The sequence below is a fragment of the Palaemon carinicauda genome, chromosome 21 (genome assembly GCF_036898095.1).
Source record: "Palaemon carinicauda isolate YSFRI2023 chromosome 21, ASM3689809v2, whole genome shotgun sequence".
Lineage (NCBI taxonomy): Eukaryota > Metazoa > Arthropoda > Malacostraca > Decapoda > Palaemonidae > Palaemon > Palaemon carinicauda.
In genome coordinates this window covers 91,204,895-91,222,394 of record NC_090745.1, presented here as the reverse complement: position 1 = coordinate 91,222,394, position 17,500 = coordinate 91,204,895, and the positions used below count along the sequence as shown (strand labels likewise).

Genomic DNA, 17,500 nt, shown 5'->3' with positions numbered 1-17,500 from the left:
GTATATATATAATATATATATATATATATATATATAATATATATATATATATATATATATATATATATGCGTGTGTATGTATACATAATTTTATAACATAACACTCATGATTTAACTATTTTCAAATGAGCCACAAGTATCCTTTAATACTGAATTAGAAGTAGTTGATAACAGAAGACTTACATGTCTGTGATCCCGTGGGAGGGTGAACGCAATATATATGTGTATCTACTGTATATGAATGTATATAGATAGACAGATAGAAAGCCTGAAATGTGTGAACATCGCCTGTGTAAATATATTACTATTGATTTTATTATTATCATTATTGCCGATGATTAGGGCAGTACCTGTCTCCGAAACAATGGCGATAGCGATGATTTTGGGCATTATAGAACTAGGTTGATTTACATTGTCATATTTTCTAATGATTGTTTTTTTTTTTTTTTTTTTTTTTTTTTTTTTTTTTTTTTTTTTTTTTTTTACTGATAGTCAAAGAGGATATTTATGTATAAAAAGATAAGAGTAATAAAGGCATGGAACCCGAAGTTTTTTCTTTCCAGTATTTGCAAGTTGTACTAAAAATATGTAATGTAAAGGAGAGCTGTTTACTTATGCTTTGTGACGAATAGGAAGAGCTTACTAAAGTTTATAGATCATGCACTTTATTATTATAGATCTTGTTCCATTTGTTTAAGATATTCGGTTGAAATAAACATTCTCCTTTATTATTTGTTGATAGGCGAACAGTAAATTTTTTTTGTTCTGAGTTAAGAGAATATTTATATTTAGTTATCCTCCTAGGATTTAGAAACTAACCATCATAGATTTTCTTGCAAATTTAGCCTACGTGCACGAAAAACATATTGCTTAAATAAGGTACAAGTTAGGTGGATTTGTAGAACTTGTAAAAATGCTGATAATGTGTCACTGAATATCTCACAACTCATATTGATATTTCATACCATACATAATAATAATAATAATAATTATTATTATTATTATTATTATTACTATCCAAGCTACAACCCTAGTTGGAAAAGCAAGATGCTATAAGCCCAGGGGCTCCAACAGGGAAAAATAGCCCAGTGAGGAAAGGAAATAAGGAAATAAATAAATGAAGAGAACAAATTAACAATAAATCATTCTAAAATAAGTAACAACGTCAAAACAGACATATCATGTATAAACTAATAATCAACATATTGAATTGTTCGGATGCAAAAATCTTCACATTAGCCTGGAAAATATATTTTAGCTTCAAAATCTCTCCCGCAATACTCGGCGCTCAAGATCTGCCATTTCGGTTGTCGCTGTGTTCAGCGGAACTTTTTGTTTCCAAAAAGATGTGGGTTCTAAAACTTTGAAAGTGAGATATTGCATTAGGAAAGTTGCGACCTCTTTTCAAAATACTTGTAAAGGTAATCTTGGGGAAAAAATGAACGTTGAAAATTTGATTTTGATTAAGAATAGACTAGTTTTATATTACAATTTTGTTCGCGTTTATTATCGCCGTAGAACGTATAGCGATAATAAACAGGATAATTGTGGAAAATATATTGATATTCAAAATCTATGGATTACTTAGTTTGTTCTATATTACTGCATACAGTGGCATTTATATTTCATAAATATCATTGAATGATAAATAGCGGGTAAAAATTATAAACATCAAGGAAATAAAATAAATTTCCGAAATTTCTTGTTAAAAAATCAGAGAAAAATATATGATATAGGAAAAAGATGATGGAAAAGATATAATTAAATAAATTACTAGATATAGTTTAAAATAAGTAGCTTTCGTTCATTAGTAAACCAAAAGATTTATCATAACGTAAAAAGACCAATTATAGGTGGCCTATGGCTGTATAGTATATATGCAGCAAAATTTACACCCAACCAGTGGACTAATGGAGCAGAATTTTCTAGAATTATCAGTGGATGTGAATATTCATACATTGTAATAGCTAGCAATTAGGATACAGGGAAGGTATTCATTTTCGTGTAACTTTTGTATGATTCCCTTGCAAAAACGGTCGTACATACCCTGTTTAAGGTGGAGCTGTGGGTGTGTCTGGGCATTATGCAAATTATAATCTTTACATAGGCAGTGAAACGATTGAGAATACGGCTGCAGGAGTGCATTGCCGCACAAGGGTATTCTTAGTAATGGTTTTTATATATTTTTGTGTTCATTTCCTAGTGTGCATTTTCTCTCTCTCTCTCTCTCTCTCTCTCTCTCTCTCTCTCTCTCTCTCTCTCTCTCTCTCTCTCTCTCTCTCTCTCTCTCTCTCTCTCTCTCTCTCTCCTTATTTTATATATATATACATATATATATATATATATATATATATATATATATTTATATATTTATATTTATATATATATTTATATATATATATGTCTTGATATATATATTTATATATATATATATGTATATATGTATATATATATATATTATATATATATATATATATATATATATATATATATATACACACATATTTATCTTCCTTGGTATATTTTTCGTCCATCGAAAACTTCTTTGACGTTCGAAATGTACTTGTTTGGCTCGTCTGCTCTAACTGTATCAATAAATATTTGAATTGTTGAAAAAATTATGCAAGAGTTGCTCATGAGTTAAATATTTTATCATTTGGGATGTAATGAACTATAAATTTTTAGCTTTGAATGCAAATAAACGTAATTGTTAAATCTTTGTTTTAAGTCGAATAACCCTTATCATCAACGGGTGTCATTGTTTAATGTGATTGATTTTTGAGTCTTGTTGGTTGTGACCATAAAATTATGGTAGACTTTAATCAATAATTCACTTGTTGTGGATAGATATGGGATATTGATTTCATGCATATTTTAATTTTTTTCTCATTGATTGATCTCATTGTTTATTTCTTTACCTAGAAGATAGACGATTGATGGCGGTCGAGTTATTAGCCTACTCTAGAAAAAATTAATTTACATGTAATAGACGTTTAATTGTAAACAATTCTTACGTTGTAGAAATTGAAATTACGTTGAAAGTTACGAATTGCCAAGACAAATTTGAGTGAGAATTTATGGATATGATGAATTAGACCTACTATGTAGCAGTAGTAATAACAATAATGATAGTTTTAAGTTTATAATTACTGTTATTCTTAATAATAGTTATTATGATTATGATAACAGTAAAATTTATTACGGCAATACTAATAACTATGATAATAATGATAGTGAAAATTATATTGGTTATAACAGGCAATATTGATGCTAATGATCATGATCATTACAGTCATAATAATAATAATGATTATTATTATTATTATTATTATTATTATTATTATTATTATTATTATTATTATTATTATTATTGCTGCAAACTAATAAATCATATCACAAGTTTTGTCGCTGCCATGCACCTAAGTAATGTGTCTTTATTTCTCGTTTGCAGTTTTATTTGGACCTTAATCTTTTTATGGTAACAACTGTAAATATATATTTTTTTGGATATTTGGTTTGTTGAGGGGTTCTTAAGGGGCTGGCACTAGCCGGTCCGGAAACAAGAGCAGTACTGTTGGTTTCTCCGTTGGAAATTTCCTCGAGATGAGATGAGATAAGAGAAGCGAGAGGATGAAGAAAAGCAGCTAATGAATATTCAGAATTAATTCAAGTGAGAAGGAGGAATTATTCACTCAGGGCTCTGTAAATCAGCGGTGCACGGTTGTAGAATATCACCATGATTTGTTGTCCCCAAGGGAAGAGAGGCCGTTTATCAAATTCTTTCTTTTTGGAAATAGACTAATCACTCATATCATATTTTTAAGGAGCAGCTATGTATCATTAGGGAAATTTATGGAACTTCCAGGCAGTATATAAATTTCTTTCTTTTATAAGGCAAAATACAAGAAAGAAGGAAAAAAAACAAGTGATTTATCAATACAAAAATTTATGAGAAATTCTGTTAGCTCGGCTGTTTGTGGGAAATTTTCCTCTGAGATCAGCGAATGCCTTGAAAAACTATCATTCTCCCAGCTATATATTTCCTCTTTGGAATTCCTGTTTTAAGAAATCTAGTTTGCCATAATTAGTAATCTAGTATAGTTCTGTATGTTACATTTACATTATGTGAAACATGAAATTAATATTTATGTTGCTTTTAAAATGTGTTTTCTGGGAAAAAAGGTTATTTTACTGTAATTTTATTCATATTTCAATTCATGATAAAAATTAGAAATGTGAAAATAATCCCCTTCGTATTCATGAAAGTCATTGTTATCAGAAATGAATAAAACTAGCATACTTTGTTGCTGACTCACATAGTCCCCCTTTTGGGTGGCTGTATGAGGAAGAAGATGAGTAGGTTTGGGGAGCCAATGGTCCCCTTGAAATCGGTGGACTAGTGGTCCTACCGAGCCGTCGGGAGAGGAAGGAAACCGGACGAAATTTGAGGGTCTTCGGAAGTCTACATAAACTATAAACCTTCAAGAAATGTCTAATGGACTGCCGATGGGACCGGTCGACTGATAAATTTCATCCCTCGCTGCCCTCAGGAAAACGAGAGATTTTTCCTAAAAACTAATATCTCTCTCTCTCTCTCTCTCTCTCTCTCTCTCTCTCTCTCTCTCTCTCTCTCTCTCTCTCTCTCTCTCTCTCTCATCATTCAATATAATTTAAGACTGATTCAATTAGATCGCCAATGCTAATATTGAAATTTTCCTTAACGATGAATAATTGATTTATTGTTCGTATCTGGAAGTTATATTGGAGTGATGTTTACGAAATGGTTCACATGTACACTTCCCATCTTAGAATTAACATCGTGCCGTGAAGCAAAAATTCACGCATACCATTGGTCTACCGGACATCGTGATGTTAGGAGCTGATTGGCCGAGTGTCAACCATCCCACGCCTACTAATGAATTTACCCTGTCTCGCTTCCCAGTCAGTAGGCCTCTCTTGCATTGCCGGGTATCCATCTCAAAGTAAAAGCACCGTTTTGTATTCTTCTGAGGAAGTAAAGATATGTTATGATCTCATTAACGAATCCCGTTACGTTATCCTGATGTTTAGATATTAATTGCCCTGATTGTCAATGAAAATAGAAAAATTTTGTATATAAATATTTTAATATATGGAACAATGTCGACTACAGAAAATGGTGTCATGATACTGTCCATGCTGGAAATTACATTTGTTCATTGCGTTTTAATTTTATTACATGTCTGGAATAGCAGTCACGTTAGTGGTGTTGTTTTATGGATAAAGAAAGTTTATAAAGTGATATTGTGATATATAAAATGGTTTGCCGCTTCTATAGAGTCGAATTGATTCAGGTTTTCTCTTATTAATACAAATGATTAGTCTAATATTTCATAAGAAAAATATGAAGGACAGGGCTTAGTTCTTAAGAATATTTGTTTCAGTTGATTTTGAAGGTTTATACAGTAAACTGGTTTTGTGCTTGGAAGTGCTTTCATTACTTTACTATAAATCATTTACGTCATTTTCCAAAGGCCCAAACAAAAACCTGAGGCCTGGGCACTTTATTGATAGAATTTTTTATAGTCACAAAATTCTCCTTTTCTATATCCCCTATATCCTTATCAATATCTTCTTCCACCATTACTGTCATCACGTTCCAGGAGTGAAATACCCATGCCTTCAACCTCTATCATCCACCCCCCTTCCTCCTCCCCTTCCCTTCCCCTTCCATAAATACTGTCACCATCACCATAAATATTGTCCCATTTTCTACGTACCTCCTCAGATATAAGTGACTTTAAGGGAGGGGTTGTGTAAGCAAAACGATCAATACCGCTCATTCTGCCATATTACTTAGGCCTCCCCAGAGAAGTGGGTCGCGGCCAGACGCGTTTTCTTTGATGGCAGTAGGCCTATGATAGAAAACATGCGCATTACTGCTACAGTCCTTATTTTGCAGGCCTCTTTTTAAAGGCCTACCGGCGTACGACTCCCATGTGTGAAACGTTTCGTTGTTCTTGATGAAGTTTTTAAACACGACTTTATCTTAACTATTTTTCACTAGGGGCCTAGAAAAGGTTTGATATGCCTTTGTAGATGTATAAATATTGATATGCTTTCCCAAAATCGGTGCAGAATTTTTGAAGGTTTGTTTAGTGGTTTGGAAAAATTCCTGACATTTAACTACTTTGGGGATTAGTTAGACATTTTTCAGGAAATATTTAATGAGGATTCATGTCATTTTATGGGCAGACAATTCGTGTTCTTAATTGTTTGGATGTGAGCTAGGTATTTTTATTTTTATATAAATTTTTGACGTTAATGAACTGCTGTTGATCTTTAGGACCGTCAATAAGTATGTACTAGGTCCTACAGCAAAGATCTTCATTGGGCGTCTAGAGGACGAGTGGAGCTTGGAATCCCTTGTTTTTTTAAAGGAGCTCCTTGAATGAATATTTTTTAAGGCAAAATTACCTATGAAACATCCAGTAGACACACTATTCAGTATACACACTTAAAAACATACATATTCAAGTGCAGTTTATACTAATTTTAACTATTAAGAAATTTATATACAATAGAAAATTTTTTCCCGTGACCGAGAGACATAGACAAACAGACAAGCAAACAGGCCACAATAAAGTATGGCCATTTTCCGTTCCTTGACAACTTGTGTCCGTTGATATCTTGGAGGAAGCAGCGGGATTCTCTTCCTCTTTATTTTTAATTTAAGTGCAATCATAATAATTGTGGTCCTTAAAATCCACTTGCTACGAGAATTCATTAATTGGGTATTATATCCTTCCCTCATTATTCATCTCCTAATCATGATGAATGAGACGTACATGCATGCCCGGATGGAGGAAGTATCCGGGAAGGGAGTGGGTGAGGTTTTCGGGGATGGTCTGGAGGGAAGAGGTTTTGGGGTATGTTTCGTGGAAGTTGGAAACAGGGGTTACATGTGGAATGGGAGGTGGGGGTGGAATTGCAAATGAAAAAATATTTTCTGCGAGGTTTTTGTTGAGTGATATATCACTATTATGGAAGTGGTTTTACATTGTTTTATTTTCAGCATTTCACGTTTCTTTATTGCGTGCGACTTCGTCTAGATAGCCATTACCTTATTAATATTTTTTTGTTATTGTTCTCTTGATTCGAAGGCCTCCAGATCATAAGTTAAGGATATAGTATAGTGTGAGTACATAATTATACGTATATCTGATTATTATTGTGTTGAAGTTAAGGTGAGCTAGGTTCAAGGACAAGCAGCCAAAGAGCATTTAGGTTATAAATACATTAATTATTGGGTAGGGTTCAAGATACGGAGGTATAAATTGTAGATGAATTGTATATAGTGCCAGTCGAAATTTTTTTGGGTAGGCAAATCAAAGCAATAAGTCTCCGTATAAGGAAACAGAAGCTTGTTGAGGAAGGGAAGAAACTTGAGATGCATTTGTGTTACAGAAAAGACCATATTCAGGTATACGAGAAGATAGCTGTAGTAGTCAGGAAAAAAAAAAAATACCAGATAAGGCAAGTATTATATTGAGGAGGAAATAAGGATTTTGATAATAGGTGAGTAACTGCATTCAGGAATACGATGTACAGATGGATCTCGGATTAAAAGATACAAATGGAGAGATGCTATCTGAAATTAATGCAATTCTGGGTCGATGGAATGTGTAATACCCTGTTTTATTAAATGTGAATGATAGAAGAGAGGCAGAGCTGAATAATGATGCCAGTATAAGTTTTAGTCTGAAAAGATACAGTTGGGAATTTGTAAGGGACGAGTTCAGATTTTGAGGAATTAACATATACCAAGAATTCATAGGTCTTCGTATTGTGGGACGGTTGTGAGAACATGATTGACCTGCTAACCATGGCTAGTAAGGTATATCTGGTTTAAGGAAAGAGTCAGAAGGCATAATAATTGTTCCGTTATGTGAAGGGGATAGAAGCGGTTATAATTATTATTGGGACGTAATATGATTGAATTTACGAAGTATGATATATGGTAGAATTTTGATTGAGAAAGTTAAACAGATCAGTGAAGGACCGATAGGGGAAAACTTCATTTGGTTAGACTTGAAAAGTTTAGGTGTGATTTGATCAAAATTTGATGTTGAACTTCTGAAAAAAGACGAAGTGGAAAAGTTTGATGTGACAAACTTGGGGTTAGAAAAGCATGTTGTAGAATCAGAACACAATGCAGGGTAATGGAGATTTATCATTGATAAGATAAGTTAGTGAGTGATTAATCACTTGAAGTATCAGTCCGACACTCATCATTATGTTAATTTTTCCTTCTGTAAGGAAACGGCTTGGTAATGAGTGTGCGTGTATGTATATATGTATATATATATATATATATATATATATATATATATATATATATATATATATATATATATATATATATATATATATATATATAGGAATGTATATGTATGCATGTATGTAAGTACTTTCAGTTGTCTTTTCCAAGCAAAGAACAAAAATCCAGTATAATTTCTGAAGTATTTGTGTTTTTAATACGGATACTGATTCACTGAATAAAGACACAATAATGTATATTATACATGTAGTTTTGTACATTTTTTAAAATAAAAGAAATCTCTCTCTCTCTCTCTCTCTCTCTCTCTCTCTCTCTCTCTCTCTCTCTCTCTCTCTCTCACGTTATTCCACGTAAAACCCATTTTTTCTTGTTCATTAGGATGATGTGGGCTGCCATAGTACGTTTCTCGAATAATTATAGACAAACAACTTATCTTTTTATGAATACTTTAATACTTGGTGAGTTTCCATGTACTGAGAGATAACGTGTGATGGACATTGTTTTACTTACTTTTAACCAAGATGTGTCATTAATTAGTATTAATTTTTCATATAATTCATATTCTTCATTAAATTTTTATCTTTCATTTTTCTCGTCTTTTCAAAATCGTAGTGCAGAAAATAGGTTATAAATGTTCTTACCGATTTTCTCCTGCTTTATTTATCTACTTCCGTCTTTTATTCAAGTAACATTGTCGAAACATCGTCGAAAACTGAACGAAACTGCTTGTTAATCGCTGTCAATCCTAGAATTTTTTGTCTTTCTTTTAGGAACCACATCTTCGCAGATGGAAGAGAATTGTGGAGGGGAGGGGGTGCGGAAAGAAGAGGAGGGAGGGGGATTGTCTTTACCAGTATGTTGGTCGTGAGTTATGTGGCGTCAGGAGTCGGTTAAAAAAAATAAAAGTCTGATTAGTGTGTGCAAGTTTGGCCAAGAAACCTCGTAAACCTTCTCGGCCGAGGGATGTCTACCTCGGCTGAATATCTGTGGGTGCAACTCGAGTGACAAGGCGACAGTTCCGAGTCCTTGAATATATCTTCCAGATGCTAGAGCTGACCCTTTGATACAGCGTAAGCAAATCAGACTTAATGATTAGAAAGTCAAAGGGGGTTAATTCGCATCTCTTTTTCTTCTTAGTGGCTTCAAGACCCAGATGTCTGATTAACATTCTTTAGTGACATTGATTATTTTGCTCGATTAGATAAGTGCTCGGTGGTCTTGTAGCTCTTTTGTTACTAAATCCGACGTTGCCTTTGCTGTGGTCTGTTTCTAGCTTCTGGAGAGTCTGACTTTTCATGTCAACAGATAGAGCACGAACCGTGATTTTGTTCTGGTTTTCTTAAATGAATGTTTCTAAAGTTTTCACATTCTTTAATTTTAACCACAGTATCAACTTATTTGAGTTTCATGCAAGAATTTAAAATTTCAGTTAATTGTTATCTTTCCTTATTATCATTGCTTTTACAACTCTTATGCTATGAGCTACGGCATGTAAATCATTGATTTGACAAAAGACGCTTATTAAATTTTTAATATTTTATTAGAATATTGGTTGAAAGCTTTGTTAATCTACCATAGAAATAAACTGTGAATACCAGCGTATATATATATATATATATATATATATATATATATATATATATATATATATATATATATATATATATATATATATATATATATACATACATACATGAAATAAAGTATGATGTACGAAATTTCCAAAATATCTTTGATATATTTGGAACGTATATCTATACATTTAAATGACTCGATAAATATTTTGTTACACATACGACACACATTTAGGTGAAAAGGAAGTCTTTATTTTAACCCTAAAATCATTTGCGTCAAGGGAATGTATGGGGGGTGGAGGGGGCCGTATCACGAAGAGAAACAAGAATAAGGCGCGGTAATAACAGTGTTTATGCTCATAAGTGTCACAAATAAGAAAGGGGAATATGATAAGAGAAATTTAAGAGGAAGAAAAGCCTCCAGAGCGACTTGGAAGAGGAAAGAAATTGTTGAGACTTTTCAAGGGATGCGGGTCCATACTTATATACGAAAGGTTTTTGGAATGTTTTTCTAAAGAAAATATATATTTATTACTTTAGGGAAGTTTAAAGGAATAGAAACAATTGCTGTAAATATGAAGATGGAAAATAACATAATAACATACGGTAGTGACTGAAAATCTTTCATTGGGTTTATAAAATCAATTTTATAATAGATGAAAAAGTGGAAGATTTAGTGGAACATTTTAACGCAGAGTCGGGTTAAAGTCGGAACTTGGGTAAGATGTATTGTATATTTGTATATGGAACTTTTAGAAATAATTGTAATAGTAATGGTGCAGTGAATGTGTGTAAATATGTAATATATATATACATATATATATACACACACACACACATATATATATATATATATATATATATATATATATATATATATATATATATATATATATATATATATATATATTTGGTATATGTAGATAAATAGAAAGATGTATATACACTGAAACCCTCAATTTTTTTTAGTTATCAGGATAAATCTAATATTCTAATGTATTTATTTGATAGCGTGTTTGTAAATGATAAATGAAAAGCAGCTCATAACTAACTTACCTGAAGCCACTTCTGAAAACTTCCCTTCTCTTACCAGTGCAGGTTTTATTGCTAATAATTAGTCCGTATTAGTTTACGGTAAGAGCGAGGTTATTGTACAATCGTTCATGGATAAGACAGGCATTAGAGGCTAGCAAATGAAATTTTATGGGAGATCTGCACAACAAATAGCACTGAGTTTGAAAGGAAAGATTAATGGTGAGGGGGAGGCGGTTCAAGAAAGGAGGGTGTGAGAATTGTGGGTAGAGGAGAAGTGTATTATGCTGGATCAGCGTAGGTGGGGGCGTGCGTGTGTGTGTGTGCATAGGGAGGGGCGTAGTGGGCTTAGATCGTTACCTTTATTTCCCTGACGGCTTCTGAGGTCGAGGGGAAGGGGAAGGGGGAAGGGGGTTTGTTATATATCCTCCCTTTTCCATGGTGAGTCAGCTGCAAACAGTGTTTGGCTAGGAAAGGTATTTTGCTCTTTTATCTTTGACGCATTTCTCCACAATTCGTGTAGGTTGTTCGCCATAATTCTTACTTAAGTATACAGACGCATTTGTGTGTATATATATATATATATATATATATATATATATATATATATATATATATATATATATATATATATATATATATATATATATATATATATACATACATATATATACATATATTCACATACATACAAACGTATTGTATTGTACTTGCATAAATGCCAATTTCCATTCAAAATCATTATATCTAATCTTTCTATACTTGTATATAAAATAATAACAAAGAATATGATGGTGTCATAAATTTTGAGAGAGAGAAAATACTATGTCAAATATAGCAACCAAGGGACCTTATATTATTCACCAGCGTCAATTAAAGTGTCAGATGCTAGGAATTAACCTGTCTTGCATTTGGTAAAACTATGGCCGGGACCCCTTTTTCGTATCCTTATCTGGTAATTAATTCATGTTCATGAAATGAGACCTGTGGAAATTCATAGTCTCAGGCGAGATGGATGGGGTGCACTTTTGAAGACGAATCGAGTGGAAAGCAAAAATAGATTTTAAGCAACATTGCCACTCTTTTGAAAGCCACGTGACTAAATTATGCTACCGGGGGGGGGGGGGGGTTTGTGCTATACATTAAACTATATGCTTTAGATCAAGAATATAATAATTAGGAAAATAGTGATTTTCTTCTTTTGTGACTCGCGAGGTTTCAAATCTTATGCTCACTAACCTGCTTGTTAATGCTAGTTTATTCAGGAGCCAGTCGCCTCGAACCTTCAAAAAATTAGAGCTGTATCTTGATTGCTGAACAAACTCATACGCAACAGATCCCAGTTTCCAATCTTTCTATGTTATGCCGGCCTAGTTTGATTGGCAGTCATGAAGAATTATTGTTCGCTATCACGAACCACCTGCAGAACCTACTAATAACATGAATTTTGAGGTTATTGGGGGAGAGAGAGAGAGAGAGAGAGAGAGAGAGAGAGAGAGAGAGAGAGAGAGAGAGAGAGAGAGAGAGAGCTCAGTTTGAAAGCCATAACATCGATATGGGCTTGACTAAACCTAACTTGCTTCTCAAATTCAACAGTTTCATCAAAATATAAAAGTTGAAGATTCTCTGGAATTTTTTATAATTGATAATAATAATAATGAATTATAATAATAGGTATCATAAATATGATTATATATTTATTTTATACTGTTTAACACTCGAAGTTCTTCGTTTAATTAAATATGCTTTTCTAACCTCTGTTCCTTATTAAGTATGCAGATTGAACACAGATACCCTATTGAAGATAATGATGAAACAAATAGTATGGATGTAGTTTTATATTTTTTCATCTCCTATTTAAAGAGAGAATTGAATTATGAATTATAATAAAAAAAATGAAAAAAGGTCCTTAGTCAGAGAAATGGTAGAAATCAATTCTACTTTGTCTCCACAGCTACTTATCCCCCTCCACCCCTATTTCCTGGCCTTATCATGTACGACAAAGTGGTTTGACCTTTTGTTCTTTGCATCAGGAACACAATGACCGCCTGACAAGATTGGATGAAAGTTGTAGGGGAAGGGACCAGATGGGGAATGTGGGGTTGCTATTGGGAAGGGGTAGGGGGTTCATTTGCCCGTCACTGGAATTAACGTCGTCGCCAGTTAACGTTTAATTGCCAAAGTTTTTTATCCTTTGTCAGGCAGTCTTTTACCCGACGGAAGGTGATTGCTAGATTGATGACTGACCCGGCTTTTAATGTTGCTGTCATTTTTTGTCACAAGATTTTTGTCACGCATTCTAACACACACACGCATATATATATATATATATATATATATATATATATATATATATATATATATATATATATATATATATATATATATATATATATATATATATATATATATATATATATATATATATATATATATTATATATATATATATATATATATATATATATATATATATATATATATATATATATATATATATAGTAAGCAGGTAGTTGGATTTCATCGTAATTACTTGATACATTGAGAAGAATTTTTGTACTAGCTAACATTAGGCAATATTGAAAAGGTAAGAAATTTCGAAAATTCAAGCCAACCATTGATTCATTCCATAATGTTCAACAATTGAGTTGTTGCAAATTAGCAACTATTAATGCACACATACAGCAAAATTACGCACTCTTGGACAATCACCCGCATGATCTCAAACATAATCAACATGCTCATACCTCTCTCTCTCTCTCTCTCTCTCTCTCTCTCTCTCTCTCTCTCTCTCTCTCTCTCTCTCTCTCTCTCTCTCTCTTTATATATATATAATATATACATTTATATGTATATATTATATATATATACATATATATGTATATATTATATAATATTTGCATATGGTGTATATTATGTATGCTTAAGATTGGTCCATAAAGATCAATGGTCATCCTAAATTCAGCTTCGCTAACTAAAAGTGCCGTTTTTTTTTTATTACCGACTGAAGTGGACTGGCCTTTCGGACAGTTATTTAAAATCCGTAATGTACCTGTTGTCCCAAGCACTGAGATGTGTACCTGCTAATTATATGACTTATGGTTTGCAGGAAGGTTAGTGGTTAGTGCTTATACTGAACTTAAATATGAGAAAAGGGGTATGGCTATGGTGAAGCAATATGTACATAAATACCGCATGTAGAAAAGATTGTTTGCTCAAGTGAAGAGAAAGGCAACGAGCGGATTACTGAGTATAAAATTGGAGAAAACAATCGAGATTGTGTTAACTCTGTAGTGTGGGAAAGGAAAGTCCAAACTCTGTAGTGTGGGAAAGAAAAGTGCCAACTCTGTAGTGTGGGGAAAGTAAAGTGCCAACTCTGTAGTGTGGGAAGGAAAGTGTCAATTCTGTACTGTGTGAAGGGAAAATCAACTCTGTAGTGTGGGAAAGGAAAGTGCTCTGTAGTGTGGGAAAGGAAAGTGTCAATTCTGTACTGTGTGAAGGGAAAAACTCAACTCTGTAGTGTGGGAAAGGAAAGTGTCAATTCTGTACTGTGTGAAGGGAAAAACTCAGCTCTGTAGTGTGGGAAAGGAAAGTGCCAACACTGTATTGTGAGAAATGGAAAGTGCCAATTCTGTAGTGTGGGAAAGGAAAAAATCAACTCTTTAGTGTGAGAAAGAAAAGTGTCGACTCTATAGTGTTGGAAGGGAAGTTGTAACTGTATTATGGGAAAGTAAAGTGCCAACTCTGTGATGTGGGAAACTCAAGTGTCATCTCTGTAGTGTGGGGAAGTGTCAACTGTGTAGTATGGGAAAGAAAGTGCCAGCTCTGTAGTGTGGGAAAAAAGTGCCAGCTCCGAAGAAAGTGCCAGCTCTGAAGTGTGTGAATGAAAAGTGCCAACTCTGGAGTGTGGGAATGAAAAGTGCAAACTCCGTTGTGTGGGAAAGTAAAGTGCCAATTCTGTACCGTGGGAAAGGAAAAAGTAAACGCTGTAGTGTGGGAAAGGAAAGTGCCAACTCTAGTGTGGGAAAGGAAAGTGCCAACTCTGTAGTGTGGGAAAGGAAAGTGCCAACTCTGTAGTGTGGCAAAGGAAAGTGCCAACTCTATAGCGTGGGAAAGAAAAGTGCCAACTCTGTAGCGTGGGAAAGAAAAGGGCCAACTCTGTAGTGTGGGAAAGGAAAGTTCCATCTCTAGTGTGGGAAAGAAAGTGCCAACTCTAGTGTGGGAAAGGAAAGTGCCAACTCTGTAGTGTGGGAAAGGAAAGTGCCAATTCTGTAGTGTGGCAAAGGAAAGTGCCAACTCTGTAGCGTGGGAAAGAAAAGTGCCAACTCTAGTGTGGGAAAGGAAAGTGCCAACTCTGTAGTGTGGGAAAGGAAAGGGCCAACTCTGTACTGTGGGGAAAGGAAAGTGCTAAGTTTGTAGTGTGGGAAAGGAAAGTACCAACTCTAGTAGTGGGGGAAAGGAAAGTGCCAACTCTAGTGTGGAAAGGAAAGTACCAACTCTAGTGTGGGAAAGGAAAGTGCCAGCTCTGTAGTGTGGGAAAGGAAAGTGCCAACTCTGTAGTGTGGGAAAGAAAAGTGCCAACTCTAGTGTGGGAAAGGAAAATGCCAACTCTGTAGTGTGGAAAGGAAAGTGCCAACTCTAGTGTGGGAAAGGAAAGTGCCAACTCTGTAGTGTGGAAAGGAAAGTGCCAACTCTAGTGTGGGAAAGGAAAGTGCCATCTCTGTAGTGTGGGAAAGGAAAGTGCTAACTCTATAGTGGGAAAGGAAAGTGCCAACTCTGTAATGTGGGAAAGGAAAGTGCTAACTCTGTAGTGGGGAAAGGAAAGTGCCAACTCTAGTGTGGGAAAGGAAAGGGCCAACTCTGTAGTGTGGGAAAGGAAAGTGCCAGCTCTGTAGTGTGGGAAAGGAAAGTGCCAACTCTGTAGTGTGGAAAGAAAGGGCCAACTCTGTAGTGTGGGAAAGGAAAGTCAACTCTAGTGCGGGAAATAAAAGAGCTAATTTTGTAGTGTGGGAATAAAATGGGCCAAATGAGTAGTGTGGGGAAGGAAAGTGTCCAACTCTGTAGTGTGGGAAAGAAAGTGCCAAGTCTGTAGTGTGGGAAAGAAAGTGCCAACTCAGTAGTGTGGGAATAAAATGTCCAAACTCTCTAGTGTGGTAATGGAAAGGGGCAATTCTGTAGTGTTGGAAAGGAAAGTGCCAGCTATGAAGTGAGGGAATGAAAAGTGCCAACTCTGTAGTGTGGCTAAGGAGTAGAAACGGAAGGATCTTAATGTGAAGGAAGCATGAAAGTGCACGTAATATAAACGATGACCCGCTGCTCCTGAAGAACATTCTATATAAGTGAATGAAGCCACTAATATTCTGGAAGTTTTCCGCGTAAGGTGTTCATTCTGGATTTCTCATTCAACACGATGATGGGGGCCGATACTTCAGTTGAATTTCATTATGATTAATTTTTTACTTTTATACTACAATATATAGAATCTTTTACAATTGATTGTTTTCAAACGTTTTGTGGAAAACAGTGGGTTATAGGTGGATAGTTGAGTTATAAATACTATGTGCAATGTTTGTATACTTATTTGTATAAATATCCGGTGCTTCTGTATGTAAATACACTTGGCATGTTATTTTCGTCACAACATATCTGTTTCCTCTTGGATATCTATTCATGTATACGTATTTAATGGCCACGCGGGCTCGGGTAGTGTGGGAAATTCGTTCCCTCTACTATGCATCCATATCCCTGTGTCAAAGGATAAATGTATCGCTGAATAAATCTCTTGCTTATCCGATCATCGCCTATGCGTCAAGCCTTATCAATCTAAAAGGCCGGGAGGGGATGGCAGAGGCATTCAACGCCGCTGTAATAACTGTACGATTTATGGAAGGTTCCAGAAATTTCAGAATAAAGGCCATTGTGCTGAAAAATATTCGAGTCTAAATTCTCGGATTGAAACTATACATTGCATAAGACTGAGGGTCAACATGTGATAATAATAATTGGAAATTTGTATACCTAATTTCATTACGTGTCAGTGATTGAAATTAGTTGAGTTTGTAATACTAACAATGCTCGAAGATTCGCCACTAAGAAAAAAAAAAACGATGTAATTATTTTTTATAAGAACCGATATTGCAATTTCGAGTGAATCCATTAAGTATTTTAATTTGTTATATGAAAATTGCAATTTCGAGTGAATCCATTAAGTATTTTAATTTGTTATATGAAAATCTGACGGGTTAAAAAAGTCGGGTAAATATAGAAATACATAAAAACATTAATTGTACCTTTGAATCCAGATCCAAGCAGTCAAGAATCAGGGAGGCTGTCTTAAGGTGTTCGTCCTTTTCTTCTCACACATAAACTGAGCCAGTATTTTTTACTAACTCTTTTTTGTCCCTCTTTCCGTATCAAAAGTAGATCTAGGTTAAAGTTTGACATGCGTAGTACCCTTTTTTCAAGTCCAATATATACATGTAATTGGAGCACTAAATGCATATATTGAGGCTGTTATTTCCTAAGTGTTTCAGTCAGCACTTTTTTTTTTTTCGATCGCTTTGGTGTTTGACAGA

General features: G+C 34.3%; 2 protein-coding genes across 21 annotated transcripts in view; one reads left to right on the top strand and one right to left on the bottom strand.

Moving 5' to 3' along the window:
• Positions 1–5,822, bottom strand: part of LOC137615035 (uncharacterized) — a 23,536-nt gene extending 17,714 nt beyond the window's left edge. Inside the window, exon 1 of the mRNA XM_068344669.1 lies at positions 5,760–5,822. Within this exon, the coding sequence (XP_068200770.1) occupies positions 5,760–5,822 (63 nt within the window). The remainder of the gene's footprint in view (positions 1–5,759) is intronic.
• LOC137615324 (homeotic protein ultrabithorax-like) overlaps positions 1–17,500 on the top strand; it is a 1,252,187-nt gene that overhangs the window by 1,023,339 nt on the left and 211,348 nt on the right. The window lies entirely within an intron of this gene.